Source organism: Haematobia irritans, chromosome 1, assembly GCF_050003625.1.
Source record: "Haematobia irritans isolate KBUSLIRL chromosome 1, ASM5000362v1, whole genome shotgun sequence".
NCBI lineage: Eukaryota > Metazoa > Arthropoda > Insecta > Diptera > Muscidae > Haematobia > Haematobia irritans.
Window position 1 is genome coordinate 231,261,193 of NC_134397.1, and position 19,403 is coordinate 231,280,595.

General features: G+C 36.0%; 1 protein-coding gene and 1 long non-coding RNA gene across 2 annotated transcripts; one reads left to right on the forward strand and one right to left on the reverse strand.

The window, feature by feature from the left end:
- Positions 1–7,690: 7,690 nt before the first annotated feature.
- LOC142223399 (uncharacterized) lies at positions 7,691–10,651 on the reverse strand. The gene is made up of 2 exons (XR_012718721.1): positions 8,283–10,651; positions 7,691–8,216 (listed from the first exon to the last, which is right to left on the reverse strand). It is a non-coding gene; the product is annotated as an uncharacterized LOC142223399 (long non-coding RNA).
- A 677-nt stretch (positions 10,652–11,328) lies between these two features.
- On the forward strand, positions 11,329–19,008 carry LOC142223312 (uncharacterized). The gene is made up of 2 exons (XM_075293211.1): positions 11,329–11,764; positions 18,553–19,008. The coding sequence occupies exons 1-2, from the start codon at positions 11,390–11,392 to the stop codon at positions 18,796–18,798; spliced, it is 621 nt and encodes a 206-aa protein (XP_075149326.1). The 5' UTR covers positions 11,329–11,389; the 3' UTR covers positions 18,799–19,008.
- The last annotated feature ends 395 nt before the right edge of the window (positions 19,009–19,403 follow it).

Genomic DNA, 19,403 nt, shown 5'->3' on the forward strand with positions numbered 1-19,403 from the left:
CTTAGACCACTTTAGACCGAACAAATTTGTTTGCTCTTTTTGGATTGGAAATTTGTAAAACTTTAGTCACAGACTGCGTCAATATTAACAATAACTTTTGATAGAAGTGTCCAATAAATTCGAACATTTGAAAGGATGCAATTCACATCAATGCGAATAAAAAACAACGAACTCCATCAAAAAAAAATTTTACCTTTTGGACCGTATTTAACCCCATATATAGTCAGATATGATGTTATATATACCATATCTTATTAGATATAGTGCTATACATGGGTCTATCCAAGCATAGATATTAGATATTATAGATTAGATATTAGATATTACACTATATATGATGAGATCTGCGATTATATTTAACCAGATCTAGCGCCATATATAGCATATCTGTGCAGATCTAATTATATCTGAACCAATATCTGAACAGATCCAATTAGATAAAATTTGATATTATTAGATAGGATTGGATCCTCCCATTTTTACACGGGTATTGTGAATTGAGGAAACGTCAATGGAACAAAATGTAATCTGGCAACACCGACGCGATTTGCACTGATGAGATGTTTTTGATAGAACACCAGGGTAACAATGTTCTGGATAGCCCATACAAATGTTGCATCCAGTGCTAAAAGAAAACAGCCTTAATCAAATATGTATCCAAACATAGTACCCAACTTAATACGTTAATGAAATTTAAGAAATCAATGGTATCACGAATATTTATGATATTCCTAAATTGACTCTGACTATGGAATATGCATTACTCCATTTATTGGTCTGAAATCTGAAAATTTAAAGCGACTTATGTTAGAAGAGTTCCTAATCTACGAACTCTAATCAAATAATGATTGATTAAATTTTATTAATTTTTTTTTTTGGGAATTCCCTAGAAATTTTTCTTGATAATTTCTAAAAATAGAGTTCATAAGAAATTAAAAAGAAGTACATTTAAAAAAAAAGTTATTTGGTACTCTTAGCACCAATTGAGACAATTAAATGACTTTAGGCTTAAAGAATATACCACAGTTATGGATCCACACTTATACTTCTATTAAACTAGATATGACAGCTGCATGATATTTGTTTTGCTGACAATTCAAAATATTGTTTACTAGCCACCAACAGCAATTTGATACGGGTTTATTTAAAAACAGAGTTGGAGTTTAGTCGTAATTTGTTTTTGCAATAAAAACCCTATGCCTTATGTTATATTGATTAAGAGGCTCCGGAGATCAAATCTGGGGATCGGTTTATATGGGGGCTAAATATAGTTTGGGGCCGATATGGGCCAATTTTTCCATGTTTGTTAGAGACCATATTCTAACACCATTTACTAAATTTCAGCCAGATCGGATGAAATATTCTTCTCTTAGAGGCTCCGCAAGCCAAATCTGGGGATCGGTTTATATGGGGGCTAAATATAGTTTGGGGCCGATGTGGGCGAATTTTTTCAAGTTTGTTAGAGACCATATTCTAACACCATTTACTAAATTTCAGCCAGATCGGATGAAATATTCTTCTCTTAGAGGCTCCGCAAGCCAAATCTGGGGATCGGTTTATATGGGGGCTATACGTAAAGCTTAGTACTAAGTTCGTTTCTGTGAACTATCACAACTATCTCTGTAAATAGGGTCTCAAACCCAGGGATGTTAGCTTATTTATGCAAAATAATATGACTGCCTATTTTTTCGTGCGAAAAATCCTGGGTTGTATAAATATGTGTTTGAAAATGCTGAAAACAAAGATTTCGCATTTATTCCGCGCTAACGTTTTTTATATGGAGTATAACAGTTTTTGATGCGAAAACGTGATCTTAGTACTAGGCTTAAAAGTGAACCGATATGGCCCATTCGCAATACCATCCGACCTACATTAATAAGAACTATGTTACTTGTGCTAAGTTTCAAGTCGATAGCTTGTTTCGTTCGGAAGTTTGCGTGATTTCAACAGACGGACGGACGGACATGCTTAGATCGACGCAGAATTTCACCACGACCCAGAATATATATACACCCTCACAAAAAATCGCTTCTGTAACATATACTCCCAAACATATTTTGCTTCAAGCATATACATTTTTGGGTATTGCCCAAACATTTATATGTTTGATCTCTACCAATATATAATATGTTTGAAAGCATATTGGTCTAAACAATATATGTTTGGGTAGTCTAAGTTCCAAACATTTTGTATTTTTGCATCCAAATTCAATAATGTTGTCTTCCAAAAAACAATATGTTATTATGTGACCATATAATATGTTTGGAAGCATTTTGCACCCAAAAATATTATATGCTTAAAAAAAATTCTCCCAAACAATATTGTGCTCAAAATTGTATTTATTTATTTATATATTTACAATCATAATGAATTATGAAAATAAACAGGTAATATAGGTGCTAACAACATAGGTTTTCGACCTGAATGCTCAAAATTTTGTTTCTGCCCAATTGTATATTCCCCGACATCTTTCTCACTTCCACGAGATTTTTTAGTTCTTAGCACCTTTTTCTGTAATACAAACATTGTAGAAGAAATTATTCAATTTTATGATTTTTTTATTTTAATTTTACCTTTTGCCGGACGGGGATTCGAACAGCGGACCACACAGTTTGTAAGGATCAAAGAAGTAGCTGTTCAATTGCCCAAGGAAAAATAAAATGTTAATTTTGTAATAACAAGCAACAACCACCAACTTAATTCAATATCGCTCCCTGTTAAATAGCGTTCCAAGCTACTAAACACATATATGTTTATAGGCTATTTCTAAATTAATATATGTTTGCATCCAAGCATATTATATTTACAAACATTTTATGTCCCAAACATAATATGTTCTAACATATTAACATATATGTCCCAAACATGTTATGCTAGTTTATGAACATCATATGCTTGCACTCAAAAATATTGTGTTTAAAAATTTGTGTTCCAAACATATAATGTTTATAGCCAAACATATGAAAAACAGTCTTTTTCAACCGTGTACTTTTTGGGTCCTTAGAGCAATATTTCGATGTGTTACAAACGGAATGACAAAGTTAATATACCCCCCATTCTATGGTGGAGGGTATAAAAATGTAGAGCCGGTATTTCACAGTGGCAGCATTTAAACATTATTTCTCGGATGTTTTGGAGAATGAAAGCTACTTGATACTTTATAGTACTCTTCAAGACCTTTCGTTTGATAGCACAACATATTGCACAGATGTAGTGCACTGTGCTTCCCAAATTGTAATTAACCCATTACGTGGGGTGGCAAAACCTATATAGTTTGTGTCTCGGCTAGTTCAATTTACGATTTATCTTCACGCACATGTTTTTTTTTTTTGTAGAATAACGGTTATCGTCATTACGCAGAGAGAGAGGAAGAGAGACAGAGCCATACAATTACAATGTTGGTATTGGTTATAGTCATCACTCAATTTTTGATTAATTTATGGAAGAAACCCTAAAATATAAATTCCCTAAATTGTTATTATTATTTGCAAGTGTTACTAACTTATTTCACATTTACGAGTATCATTTTATTAATAGCCACAAAAGAATTTTATGATAATGACATATCAATTCCAGAGACATCAACAACGTTATAAATCGCAATAAATACATCATAATTCTTAAGAATCCTCATTAATTAAGTTAATGAGTTAACTATATGATTTTGTTTATGAATGAAATCGACAATTGTGTATTATCTAATCGAATCGATTTTCAAATGGTTCTATGGAAAGGGGGTTCACCCTATCAACGCGTCACAATGAAAATAGGCAATTAGGTTTTTGCGATTACATTGTGAGTGAACATATTTGCGGTAAACAAAGTTAATGGCGATATGTAGACAAAAACAAAATTGGGAAGATTTGAATTACAAACTGTCGACAACAGCATCCACATGCAAAGCAATAATTTGTTCCTCCCAAACGAAATTGTAGACAGACGACTATCGTTTACTATTGGTTTTTCGCTATAAAGAAATTTGTTTGGAAAAAAGTATAATAAAGACAATTTTGTGATATAACCCTCACATAATCATCGATTTTACAATTTTGCTTCTTGAGAGCGTTTAGTGATCAAAAACCCTTTTTTTTTTAAAGTCGGGTTTTCTCTGTTCTAAAAAACGGGACCATTTTTTAATACCGGTGGGCGGTGTTTTAAAAATTAAATAACCGGCATAACCGGTCCAACCGGGTTTTTCCCAAAAGTAGCAAAAACGCTTTATTTAATATAAATGAAGGAAAAAATACATCAATGTTTTAATCAAAAAATTAAGTTTTAATGTAAAAATGTATAATTGCGGTAACAATACCATAGATAAACATTAAAATGTTTTTATTATTTTTTATTTTTTGGTTCCATTTGCTTTTTGTGAATATTTCTGAAATTTTGTATTAACGACGGTATTGAAGACAACTAAAATTGTTCTTGTATATACTGCATTTGGCTTTCAAAGAATCATTTTGTCGTTTTTCAAAATATTCACAAACAGAGCTCATTTTCTACAGAAAGGTACACCAAATTAAGTCGAATAATAATAACGTAAGAAATATCGCAGATTTTCTTGACAAAATGTACGCTCCTAATTGAACAAGCACGATTTGCTTCTTTAGAAAACCGACGTATTTTATTTGACATCTTGGACGAATACTATGTTGGAATAGTTCAGAAACGAGATGGAAGTGCGCAGAAAATACATTCGGGATGATTTCTTATTATACCCTCCACCATAGGATGGGGGTATATTAACTTTGTCATTCCACATCGAAATATTGCTCTAAGACCCCATAAAGTATATATATTCTGGGTCGTGGTGAAATTCTGAGTCGATCTGAGCATGTCCGTCCGTCCGTCCGTCTGTCGAAATCACGCTAACAAGCTATCGACTTGAAACTTGGCACAAGTAGTTGTTATTGATGTAGGTCGGATGGTATTGCAAATGGGCCATATCGGTCCACTTTTACGTACAGCCCCCATATAAACGGACCCCCAAATTTGGCTTGCACCCTCTAAGAGAAGCAAATTTTATCCGATCCGGCTGAAATTTGGTACATGGTGTTTGTATATGGTCTCTAACAACCATGCAAAAATTGGTCCACATCGGTCCATAATTATATATAGCCCCCATATAAATCGATCCCCAGATTTGACCTCCGGAGCCTCTTGGAAGACCAAAATTCATCTGATTCAGTTGAAATTTGGTACGTGGTGTTAATATATGGTCTCAAACACCCATGCAAAAATTGGTCGAAATCGGTCCATAATTATATATAGCCCCCATATAAACCGATCCCTAGATTTGACCTTCGGAGCCCCTTGGAAGAGTAAAATTTGGTACGTGATGTTAGTATATGGTATCCAACAACCATGCAGGAATTGGTTCATATCAGTCCATAATTATAAACTCATCCCCAGATTTGACCTCCGGTGGATAAGAAAAATTCATCCGATCTGATTGAAATTTAGTACGTGGTGTTAGTATATGTTCTCTAACAACCATGCAGGTATTGGTCCATAATTATATATAGCCTCCATATAAACCGATTCCGAGATTTGGTTTTGGACCCTCTTGGAGGAGCAAATTTCATTCGACTCAGTTGAAATTTGGTACATTGTGCTAGTATATGGCCGTTAACAACCGTGCCTAACTAGATCCATATCGGTCTATAGTTGTATATAGCTCTTAGATAAATTGATCCCAATCACACAAAAATTGGTCCATATCAAGTTCATAATTGTAGCCCCCTTATAAGCGACCCCCATATTTCAATTCTGGCTCTCCACGTACCGCGCAAAAGTCCATATCGATTCGTAATTACTTATAGACTTACCTATACATAACTTTTTTGTCTAATATATACCACGTATGGACTAACTCACAATTTAGAAAACGATGGTAAGAAGTGTTAAGATACCTTGCCATCGGTAAGTATTACCACAACGCAAGAAATTCGACTGTGGATGACAGTCTTTCGCAGAAGTTTCTACGCAATCCATGGTGGATGGTACATAAGATTCGGCCTGGCCGAACTTACGGCCGTATATACTTGTTTCAGTTTACATTGAATATATAGATACATACCATATGTCATTCTGTGCTAAATTTGGTATATATCGGTTTATGATTTGAATCGGAATTAGTATTTTAGATCCATAAAGTGCTGTTAAATTAGGTATATATCGATCCGTATTTGGATATAGTTCCTACATAGACCGATCTTTCGATGTGTATTCTTCAGGGCATATAAGCCCAATTTTTATCCGATTTACTTCAAATCTGAATCCAAGCGACGTTTCAGCTTCGCAAAGAGCTGGAATATATTGGTAAAATTGACTGATTCCCCTTTTTGACTTCTTGAGAGCATGACTTCCCTTTTGACTTCTGATGTGTTTGAAATTTTGTATACTACGGTCCATATTTTGATATATTCCCCATATATACGGTAAAAAAAACTGTACCAAATTCAGTATATATTGGTATTTTATATAGACCGATATCCCAATTTTATGGCATGAAAGCTGAAAAATCTGGAGTATTTTAGATCCAAAAGAGCTATACAAATATAGTTAATATCGATGAATATCCCGATTCGACTTCTGGGACCTATAGAAGCAGCAGATTATACTCGACATAACCTAGTATTTTTGGACATGCAAATGACATTAAATATCGTAATTGTTCTGACATTCATATTGAATGATTGAAATTATCCATTTCGAGCAATAACCATCCACTGTGTATAAATCTACAGAATTTAGATTTCAAATCTTGGGAGCCACCGTGGTGCAATGGTTAGCATGCCCGCCTTGCATACACATGGTCGCGGGTTCAAACCCAGTTTCGACCAAACACCAAAAAGTTTTTCAGCGGTGGATTATCCCACCTCAGTAATACCGGTGACATTTCTGAGTGTTTCAAAGCTCCTCTAAGTGGTTTCGGCTATAAAAAGGAGGTCCCATGTCATTGAGCTTAACATAGAATCGGATAGCACTCAGTGATAAGAGAGAAGTTCATCACTGTGGTATCACAATGGACTGAATATGTAGTCTAAGTGAGCCTGAAATATCGGGCTGCCACTATACCTAACCTAACCTAGATCTCAAATCTTATGAAAGGTGTTATTTTCATTCTATTTTCTTGAACGCTTATACGGCGTTCTCAACAAGCATGTTTGGGATTTGAAATGTTTTCCCTTTATAAACGAGTTGTTTTTCCCATACACAAAAATTAAGTTCGAAACACAATTTTTCATCAAAATCACGCAAATTTTAGAATGTGGACACCCCCTTATTTGGAATAGGCTCTGACTAAACATACTCTTTTCAAAATATATGTGAAATTATTTAAATTCATTTCATAGAAGAAAAAAAACAAAAGCTTTGGAATATTAAAATACTTTAAGAAATATGTTTCCTTTGCGGTCGCGGTATTTATCAGAACAAACGTTGATTATATTTAAATTTAGACTAAATGGGAATTTTTAGGTTCCATGGTAACTGTCAAACTAAAATATTTCTATTCGGTGTGAACTGTGAAACGTTTTGGAAAAACGAGTGAGTGGGACATATGAATACATTTTAAATTAATGATGTAACGACAGGTTTTCCAGCTCCTGGCTGGGATGAGACTCTCGGAGCTGGGGACGTCACAGTAAAAGGAATTAAATTTGGACAGAGGAAAGAAAAAGACTAGTTTTCTTTTGTTCAGTGAAGGTCATCTTTATTGAGTAGTTCAAAGACATTTGCAGTAGATTATGTTGTACAGGCAATGAGGAGGTGGATATGGCGTGTGTCGAGACCCGTCGGTCCTCGGACTTTTTGAGCGGCGTTGGGTAGGCGGCACACAGTTAGTATGCTTGCTAAGGGGAATGGACTGGAAAGTAGTTGTAGAGGTCACACTACTCCAGGGGAAGTCTGACGGTCTGGGAAATGTATTGCAAGGGTGATGGCACACCCCTAGCTGGTGGTGGGAAGAACACGTGGCTGGCAGCGTTGAGGAGAATGAGTAAATGAGGTACAACGAGGCTAGAGTGATCACACATACACACACACTTCTAGCTCCTTCACTGCTGCTGACTGACTGCCCCAAATCTCACACACTTCCTGCCTTTTATAGTTTTCCCTAGCATGCGTAATAGGTGATGCTAACCTGTGATGATGTTGGTCTATAACGGCAACTTGTTTGCTCTAATTACTTACGCTAGGTTATGTAGAATTAGCTTGTAAAATAATATTTATAATATTATTAAATTATTAAATGCATATTATTTTTATATAGTACCAACCTTCAAATGATTCGTGTCAAAATTTGACGTCTGTAAGTCAATTAGTTTGTGAGATAGAGCGTCTTTTGTGAAGCAACTTTTGTTATTGTGAAAAAAATTGAAAAAAGTAATTTCGTATTTTGATAAAATACTGTTTTCTGAAGGGAAAAAATACGGTGGAAGCAAAAACTGGGCTTGATAATGAGTTTCCGGACTATGCCCCAGGGAAATCAACAATAATTGATTAGTATGCAAAATTCAAGCGTGGTGAAATGAGCACGGAGGACGGTGAATGCAGTGGACGCCCGAAAGTGGTGGTTACCGACGAAAACAAAAAAATTCCACAAAATGATTTTCAATGACCGTAAAATGAAGTTGATCGAGATAACAGAGGCCTTAAAGATATCAAAGGAACGTGTTGGTCATATCATTCATCAATATTTGGATATGCGGAAGCTCTGTGCAAAATGGGTGCCGCGCGAGCTCACATTTGACCAAAAACAACAACGTGTTGATGATTCTGAGCGGTGTTTGCAGCTGTTAACTTGTAATACACCCGAGTTTTTCCGTCGATATGTGACAATGGATGAAACATGGCTCCATCACTACACTCCTGAGTCCAAGAGACAGTCGGCTGAGTGGACAGCGACCGGTGAACCGTCTCCGAAGCGTGGAAAGACTCAAAAGTCCGCTGGCAAAGTAATGGCCTCTGTTTTTTGGGATGCGCATGGAATAATTTTTATCGATTATCTTGAGAAGGGAAAAACCATCAACAGTGACTATTATATGGCGTTATTGGAGCGTTTGAAGGTCGAAATCGCGGCAAAACGGCCCCATATGAAGAAGGAAAAAGTGTTGTTCCACCAAGACAACGCACCGTGCCACAAGTCATTGAGAACGATGGCAAAAATCCATGAATTGGGCTTCGAATTGCTTCCACACCCACCGTATTCTCCAGATCTGGCCCCAGCGTCTTTTTCTTGTTCTCAGACCTCAAAAGGATGCTCGCAGGGAAAAAAATTGGCTGCAATGAAGAGGTGATCGCCGAAACTGAGGCCTATTTTGAGGCAAAACCGAAGGAGTACTACCAAAATGGTATCAAAAAATTGGAAGGTCGTTATAATCGTTGTATCGCTCTTGAAGTTAACTATGTTGAATAATAAAAACGAATTTTGACAAAAAAATGTGTTTTTCTTTGTTAGACCGGGGACTTATCAGCCAATGTGTTATGTTGTGGCAGGAAACGAAGTCCTCCGACTTCCAGCGTCACACTGCACCCCCTCCTGATGAGCCTTTAGATCCGTCGTGTGACAATGATCTGGCCGCTTCGTCCCACTAGGATATGGTGACATTGGCCAAGGATGTCGATCAGCCTCTTATATTGAGTGTGGGGGAGATGAACTCTAATTGCATCGCAGATATGGGGTTGCAATTCTCGGCGGACTTAGTCCGTCATCTCCAGCCGGGTTTCAAACGCCACGTCTTTCTCCTGTGTCTGTAGTGGAATCCCGATGTGGTGGAATCGCTTTTTCGCCGGCTTTGAGGAAGAATGTGCGGTGGAATCCTTTCCTCTGCGTTTCGAAATCTGGGTAGCTTGCTGATATATGTAAGATGGGCTGGCTGAGAAACCCGAGTCGGTTGCAGGGGATAAGTCTTTGGTGAGGTTATAACGCGTTTTCTTCGCGGCAAACGAGTTCTTCGATCTGGATGTTTTTGTCGTAATGGTGGAGGCTTCCTTCCGGGTCGACTTGACTTTTGATGACAGTGACGGCTGTGTCTGGGCGCTATCGGGGGAGTGATTGTGTGGGTGGTCAGTCTTTTGTTTAATGGATGCTAGCCCGCGTTTTCTGTCTGAGAGTGGTTGCTGTTGAAGGGCCTGTTTTGATTTGGTGGTATGCGTTTCGCCCTTCCTTCTTCTGCATACGTGTTGAGGCAACTTTCTCTTCCGTAGCGGCTTTGAGCGGTGGGGTACCATTCGATGTCCACGACGTGGCACACGGGAGATAAAATATAGTTAAGTATTTACTGCGGTAATTATATATGACACTTTACCACATTTAATTTCATGTTATTCGAAAATTAATCACAATAATTTGCTATTGTGAATCGAGGAAACGTTATTTTATCTAAATACAACCTGGCAACAAAGACGCAATTTGCACCAGAGAGTATTAAGAAAACAAGAGGACGAAAATTTCTTCGCACAATGCCTGCAGCTTTGATATAACCGATGTTGCGGTCGAAGCGTTGTTTTGATAAATTCTTTATTAAGGCTTCGGCAGTTATAATTTCAAATTGTCTGGCAAAAAATTTAATAGAATGAAAATATTTATATAGAAGAACATTTGTTACTACAAATTAGGTTCTAAATCCTATTTTTCTTACGTTTCATAAGGCCGACAGAGAACTGAACTGGGTGACGCCGACGCAAACTGTATGATATTTGAGAGAAGCGCCGACAAAAACTACATGACATTAGATAAATTTCCTCATGACTGTCACCTACTGTCGCAGTTTCTCTTGACAGTTTCGTTCTCTCGTTTTCTTAATACTCTCCGTTTGTACTAGTTAAAACACTAGTGCAACGATGTTCTGGATAGCTCAGGCAAATGTGGCATCGAGTACTAAAAAGCAGCCCTACTTAGGGGTATGTTTATTTCAGAACTGAAATTTTTTATGAAGTTCTCAATTTTAAGTTTAAGCTTTGATCATCATTTGATGAAGCGGGGTGAATATAAAATTTTCTCCAATGTTTGTTTATATTGAACCCACTTGGATAATATTTACTTCGAATCCCCAATTATTAAATGCGAGGGTCAGGCGCTTTTCTTACTATCGCTTCATTGGGCCTATAAATTAATTAAATGAAAATTAATGCAATTTTAGTGCAATGATACATAGTGGTCAATTATAGTGGTATTCAATTTACAACTTGTAAATGGTTTAATATGTGTCTTCTAAAGATAAGTTACCATTGTTGTTTGCTAATCCACTAAAACGCCAATATGATAAGAAAGAGGCAAACATCCATGTCTTTTGTCTATAAAATCTAAACTATACGAAGCAAAATCTTCAGTACCTTACTATACCATAGTGAAGTCGAAACTCTAATCCAAAAATTTTTAAAAATGTTCACTCTTACATTGGTTGTATTGTTTGCTATTACCTCTCAAGGTGTATTCTCGGTACCTGTGGAACATGAAGCTCAACAGGAAATGGCCAACGCCATTTTGAGAACCAGTCAATCGATGAAAGAAAATCCTGAACGTGCTGCCGATTGTTTCAATGTCTACTCGCAAGGAATTACCGCGGCCAATGAGAAATATGAATTGGAATATGGTAAATGTGTATCTGATGCGGAGCAGGCCCTATTGAATGTTGAGGCTGAAGTTGCCAATGATCGTCTTAGTGTTGCCGCAAGTGGAAACAGTGTTTGTGCTCTCTACGAGGATTGTTCGAACAAGGAATCATCTGGCGAATTCTTTGAGTGTTACGTTGAAGCGGTGAGTTTCGAGAATTTTTTTCTTCAATTTACGTTGTGAGTTTAGAGGTTGTGATCCTAGACATTTTCTTGAAGTTATTAAATTTTTTGGTTTTTGAAATATTCCACTTTTTATCCATTTATTTGGCACTTTCAAATTGTTCATAATGAAAAATTGATTATAAGATTTAGAGTTGGTACAACGTGTGGGCATGCAAAAACCAACTACGCAGATTAAAGAACCCGATTTTAATACGGTTATGTGAAATCCAACTGGCAGTAGTACACCTATATTTTCTTACTATATTTTTTTATAAGAAAAAGGCATTCTTAAATAAATTGTCAAGTATTTTACGAATGTTTATGACGTTTTTGACGTATGGTAAAATACGTTGTAAATATATGTCAAATGCCTTACAGTTTACGACAGATCATCTCTGATCGTTTCTATAAAAACAGCTGATCTCATAAAAAAATTTTACTGGCAGCTATTCAATCTCCTGGTTCAGTAAGCTATTAATCGGATGATAAGCAAATTGCCATTAAAAAGCTACGTAAATTTCAATTTGACAAAATAGGTAGACCTTTTGTAAAATTGTTCGAAAAAGTCGTCGATTTTTCAAAAGTAATTTTCGAAGACGAATAGTCGTTTCGGGTTAACGGCGGCTATACGGCGTTCTCACCAAGCATATATTGGAGTTTGAAATGTTTTCCCTTTATCAGCATTTCAAAACGAGTTGTTTTCCCCATACAAAACATCAAGTTCAAAACACAAATTTTCCTCAAAAACACGTCATTTTTATAATGTAACATAAACTCCCTTTATTTTGAATATGCTCTGACTGAACATACTATTTTCACAATATATGTCAAATTATGGAAATAAAAAAAAAAAAACAATAATCAAAGAACATAGGGATGTGAAAATGAAAAAATAAAAAATGTTTCCTTGGTGCTCCCGGAATTTATTCGAACAAACGTTGCATATAATTGAATTTAGAGTAAATGGCAACTGTCAAAGGAAAACATCTCAGCTCGGTGTGAACGGTTAAACGTTTTGGAAAAACGACACCAAACAAATTTTAAGTTTTGAAATGTTTTCCCTTCGCAGCTCAAAAGCACGTCAGTTGTAGAATGTGAACAACCCTAATTGTAAATACTGAACGTACCCTTTTCATAATATGTTAAATTATTTATCTAAATTCCTTAACAAAATAAATAAATGGGAAAAACTTTTAAGAACGTTGGGACTTGAAAATAAATAAAAAAGTGGTCTGCTGATTTCATTTGAGCAAAACTTGCTTAGACTTTTGGATGAAAGCTATTTTCTACTTTGTCTGGTGAATGTCAAATTGATTTAATTTTATAGGCATGTAGAATAAAAAAAAAATAACGTGTTCTTTAACAGCTGGTTTTTTGAAAAAAGTGTTTTGCCTTCATTTTGTCTGTAGAGAATACGCATTTTTAAAATATTGCCAGCAACATAAAAAAAATTAAGCGGGCAGAAAAGAAATCAAAGAAGCAATTAGGGCAATCGCAGCGCTCTCGTTTGTCGGCAGTGCTGAAAATTCCTTCAATTTGCGTGGCACTATTTTCATAACAGAATTTGAAGCCTTTTCGCACTTTTTCCTGTTTTTTTTTTTTTTTTTTTTAGAAAAAAAAAAAACAAGTATATACGGCAGTAAGTTCGGCCAGACCGAATCTTATGTACCCTCCACCATGGATTGCGTAGAAACTTCTTCGAAAGACTGTCATCCACAGTCGAATTAATTGGGTTGTGTTATCTTAAAAATTCTTAACATCGTTTTCTAAATTGTGAGTTAGTCCACTCGTGGTATATATTAGACAAAAAAGGTATGTATAGATAAGTCTACAAATAATTACGAATCTATATTAGAGTGACCGCAACTTATATGGGGCAAAAAAAAAATGTCGGAATCGTGTTCGCATTAATCCTACAAAACGAATCCTCTTTCCAGATATTGGGATAGCCAAAATTTGAGCCCGATTAAACGACGTTAACACGTGCCGCTCGTCGCTGAGTCAAACCGAGTTACGCCAGCCTTTAGCTTCGAAAACACGGCCTGGTGCCAGTAGAGCATTCGCCTTAACCCCATAACGAATCCCCTTTCCAGATATTGGGATAGCCAAAATTTGGGCCCGATTAAACGACGTTAACACGTGCCGCTCGTCGCTCAAAATTTGAAAAAAAAACGAATTTTTTGGCCAAAAAGTTTGGCGGCACGTGTTAACGTCGTTTAATCGGGATATATATAACTATAGACCGATATGGACCTAGTTAGGCATGGTTGTTAACGGCCATATACTAGCACAATGTACCAAATTTCAACTGACTCGGATGAAATTTGCTCCTCCAAGTGGCTCCAAAACCAAATCTCGGGATCGGTTTATATGGGGGCTATATATGATTATGGACTGATATGGACCACTTTTGGCATGGTTGTTAAATATCATATACGAACATCACGTACCAAATTTCAACCGAATCCGATGAATTTTGTTCTTCCAAGGGGCTCCGGAGGTCAAATCTGGGGATCGGTTTATATGGGTGCTATATATAATTATGGACCGATGTGGACCAATTTTTGCATGGTTGTTAGAGATCATATGCTGATACCATGTACCTAATTTCAACCGGACCGGATGAAATATGCTTCTCTTAGAGGCTCCGCAAGCCAAAACTGGGGATCGGTTTATATGGGGGCTATATATAATTATGGACAGATATGGACCAATTTTTGCATGGTTGCTAGAGATAATATGCTGACACCATGTACCTAATTTCAACCGGATCGGATGAAATTTGGTTCTCTTAGAGGCTCGGCAAGCCAAATTTGGGGGTCCGTTCATATGGGGGCTATACGTAAAAGTGGACCGATATGGCCCATTTGCAATACCATCCGACCTACATCAATAACAACTACTTGTGCCAAGTTTCAAGTCGATAGCTTGTTTCGTTCGGAAGGTAGCGTGATTTCAACAGAGGGACGGACATGCTCAAATCGACTCAGAATTTCACGACGACCCATATTATATATACTTTATGGGGTCTTAGAGCAATATTTCGATGTGTTACAAACGGAATGACAAAGTTAATATACCCCCATCCTATGGTGGAGGGTATAACAAAAACTAAAATTTTCATTTTTCGGGTAAAATAAAAAAAAAGTGCGCATTTTTTACAAGAAAAGAAAACATCATTTGTTATATAGGCAGGAAATTCTGGTAAAGAGGATTTTGACCCAAAATCCTCAGACATTTCAGTAGATCTTCAATAGAACTATTTCAGCTAGATCGTAGAGGATTTCAACAAAATCTCTTTCAAAATATGTTGTTTGAGTACTAAATACACGATTTGGAGCAACTCTAGTTTAGCTATACCTCGTAAAAAAAATTTTTTTTTGGGTCGATAGAGAATTAAATTTGACATCGAAATAAAAAGTAACCGGTTGGCGGTCGCAACCGGTTAACCGGTTATTCGAGCCTAAAATGTAAGCAAATAATCGTTAATAAAACCGGTTTTAGTGAACCGATTACTTTAAAATATACATCACTAGAAAGCTAAAGGTACGACCTTTCAAATGAGGTACAACGGGAGTTTATTCGGTTTTCAGTTTAGGTTTTGGATGAAAAAATACGTGTTTTTGAACCGGTTTTTTTTGACAAAACCGGCTTTTAATCCAAAAACGCTCAACGTAAAGGTACAAAATTACTAATTGCATTGTGTAGCTAATACTTCTACCTATCCGTCAAAGTCATTTGCAAGCCGATATCTCCGTTAGAACCGGATATATTTGATCTGAAATTTAATGGTAACCGTAAAATTTGAATTTATCGTTAAAAAAACCGGTTTTAGTGAACCGATTACTTTAAAATGTACATCACTAGAAAGCTAAAAGTACGACCTTTCAAATGAGGTACAACTCGAGTTTATCCGGTTATCAGTTTAGGTTTTTGATGAAAAAATACGTATTTTTGAACCGGTTTTTTTTTTGACAAAACCGGCTTTTAATCCAAAAACGCTCGATGTAAAGGTTCATAATTACTAATTGCATTGTGTAGCTAACACTTCTACCTATCCGTCAAAGTCATTTGCAAGCCGATATCTCCGTTAGAACCGGATATATTTGATCTGAAATTTAATGGTAACCGTAAAATTTGAATTTATCGTTAATAAAACAAAACCGGCTTTTAATCCAAAAACGCTCGATGCAAAGGTTCAAATCGCGCGATTTTTTTGAAAAAAATTTTCATTTTGTCTTTTCAAACCGGATATGGATAGGATCTGGGTAATATGTCTAATTGTAGGAATAAGAAAGCACCGCAGCCAAAATTTTTTTCAAAAAAATCGCGCGATTTTTTTGAAATTTTTTTTTTATTTTTCAACCCGTATATGGATATATAATAGCTAATATCACCGGTTATAAAGGGTGATTCTTTTGAGGTTAGGATTTTCATGCATTAGTATTTGACAGATCACGTGGGATTTCAGACATGGTGTCAAAGAGAAAGATGCTCAGTATGCTTTGACATTTCATCATGAATAGACTTACTAACGAGCCACAACGTCGAATTTTCAGTGAATGGGCCCTAGAAAAGTTGGCAGAAAATCCGCTTTTTTATCGACAAATTTTGTTCAGCGATGAGGCTCATTTCTGGTTGAATGGCTACGTAAATAAGCAAAATTTCCGCATTTGGAGTGAAGAGCAACCAGAAGCCGTTCAAGAACTGCCCATGCATCCCGAAAAATGCACTGTTTGGTGTGGTTTGTACGCTGGTGGAATCATTGGACCGTATTTTTTCAAAGATGCTGTTGGACGCAACGTTACGGTGAATGGCGATCGCTATCGTTCGATGCTAACAAACTTTTTGTTGCCAAAAATGGAAGAACTGAACTTGGTTGACATGTGGTTTCAACAAGATGGCGCTACATGCCACACAGCTCGCGATTCTATGGCCATTTTGAGGGAAAACTTCGGAGAACAATTCATCTCAAGAAATGGACCGGTAAGTTGGCCACCAAGATCATGCGATTTGACGCCTTTAGACTATTTTTTGTGGGGCTACGTCAAGTCTAAAGTCTACAGAAATAAGCCAGCAACTATTCCAGCTTTGGAAGACAACATTTCCGAAGAAATTCGGGCTATTCCGGCCGAAATGCTCGAAAAAGTTGCCCAAAATTGGACTTTCCGAATGGACCACCTAAGACGCAGCCGCGGTCAACATTTAAATGAAATTATCTTCAAAAAGTAAATGTCATGGACCAATCTAACGTTTCAAATAAAGAACCGATGAGATTTTGCAAATTTTATGCGTTTTTTTTTTTAAAAAAGTTATCAAGCTCTTAACAAATCACCCTTTAGTAAAGATAGCAGCTTGACTTTGACCTTGACGGAAAGGTAGAAGTGTTAGCTACACAATGCAATCCGTTATTTAGTACTTTTATATGGAGCAGTTTTTGAGATATAAGCTTATTTATAAAAAACCGGTTCCGAAAAATACAAGTTTTTACCCGTACAGCTGGAACGGATGAAGCTGATATAACGGTTCATACATCATTTTAAAGGTCTCTTCAAAACCTTTCTAGTGATGTACTTTCAAAAGTAATCGGATCTCTAGAACCGGATATATTAATGATTTTTAACTTACACTTTAGAACCGAATAACCGGTTATCCGGTTACGACCGCCAAGAAAAAAGTTGTTGTAATCAACTCAAATAGAACTACCATCTGTGAAGTTTTGAAAAAAATCTGAGAGGTATAGCTAAACTAGAGTTTAGCCGATAAATATTCACAAAAGAAGTTGCGCACGGTAGTATAAGGCATTTTGATAGAGATTTTGTTGAAATCCTCTACGATATTTATTTTATTGAAAATCTACTGAAATCTGGGATCCACCGTGGTGCAATGGTTAGCAAGCCCGCCTTGCATACACAAGGTCGTGGGTTCGGAGGTCCCTTGTCATTGAGCTTAACATGGAATCGGGCAGCACTCAGTGATAAGAGAGAAGTTCACGAATGTGGTATCAAAATGGACTGAATAGTCTAAGTGGGCCTGATACATCGTGCTGCCACCTAACCTAACCGAACCTATCCTACTGAAATCTATGAGGATTTCCGCCGAAATCCTATGTCTAATATCTACAAAGTGGGCAGACTGGCAAAATATGTTATAGAGATTTCGATCATTTGCGTATTTAACAGCTGTTTTTCGTATTTAACAGCTGTTTTTCGTAAGTAAACATGGGGGCAACTTTTAATTTATACCAAATATTATTAACATAAAATTATAGCCTGTTTCTGTATGTCGAACGAAAACCCAGTCGACTGAAAAGCAGTCACTCGAATTCGAATTAATTTGGGTTTTTCTATTTTTGAAAGTTCATATCGTTTGTATGAAAGTATATTGATTAAAAAAAATGAGTATTTTAAAATTTTTGGTCTGAGAATTGATTGAAATTTCAAAATTGGTTTTACTTTTTTCTTGACACTTATTGTATATGTTCGTTTGGTACTCGACAACAAAATATGAAGTGACTTGCCTGTCGACATAGAGAAACCCAAATAATTTTTTTTCATTTGAAATACTCTCGTTCGACCTACAGAAACAAGGTATAATTCTCTATGAGACAGCTGATATGTCTCTATTGAAAATATATTGAAATCTATGAGGATTTAGAAATTCCTCTTTTGCGATGATTTCGTGTCCAGTATGAACGTAGTATTAGTAATTTTGATTGAAATTATAACCTATTCACTTTATTTTGTTGCTATCCTTATTTTCTTTTAGGCTGGAGCCTCCATAACCACTGCCTTGGACATGCAAAGTGTTTCCAAAACTAAGATGCAATATGTGAACTTGAGATACCAAACAATTGAATATGACAGAAACTTTTGCTCGGATGAAAGCTCCAATGCTTATATCAAGGAAACCACAACCCTCTACAATCAATTGGATGAATGTTTAAAAACCGGTTTGGTTGTCTCTCCTCCAACTCCTTCTTCGTCTTCGGCACCCACTGAACCAGAAGAATAATTCTCAGAGATAGTGTAATCTCTGACATGAACTTTGGATAAAAATTTCTTCATAGGATAATGTTAAATTCTAATCAAGCTGTGATCTAGATTGAGCACAATAACTTAATTTCTAAAAAAAAAAAAACAAACAAAAATATGATTTACAGCAAATGTATTAATTTTTTATCCAAAGTACAATAATTGAAACAATAAAATCGTTCTTACTGCATTGCTTTATGTTGTTACTCATGTGGTAGAAAATGTATGGAAATGTATATATTGACATTTTTATATGATTTAGATCCACCCTCTCGCCTTATACACACAAAAAAATAATACATTTATTTTATGAATAGTGTTCTCAAAAATTTTTCAAACACAGGATTCATAAATTATATGAAAACAATTCATAAAATCAAAAATGTAGGTTTTCATTGACTATGAATGTGTACATAATATGAATGGAAATTTTAATATTACAAATGAAGTATACATATTTTTGTCATTGAAAAATATGTACCTTTACATAATATGTACTAAAAACGTCGTGCATTATATGCAACTTTTCTTTTAATTTTTTCCCCTCCAGTTAATATTGTTTTTTCGTAAATTTTTTTACAGTAA

What these genes read in the sequence shown, in the direction of transcription:
- LOC142223312 (XM_075293211.1), top strand. Translation starts at nt 11,390, where the DNA reads ATGTTCACTCTTACATTGGTTGTATTGTTTGCTATTACCTCTCAAGGT. An exon ending in TTGAGTGTTACGTTGAAGCG is followed by an intron (nt 11,765 to 18,552) that starts GTGAGTTTCGAG and finishes ATTTTCTTTTAG; the next exon opens with GCTGGAGCCTCCATAACCAC.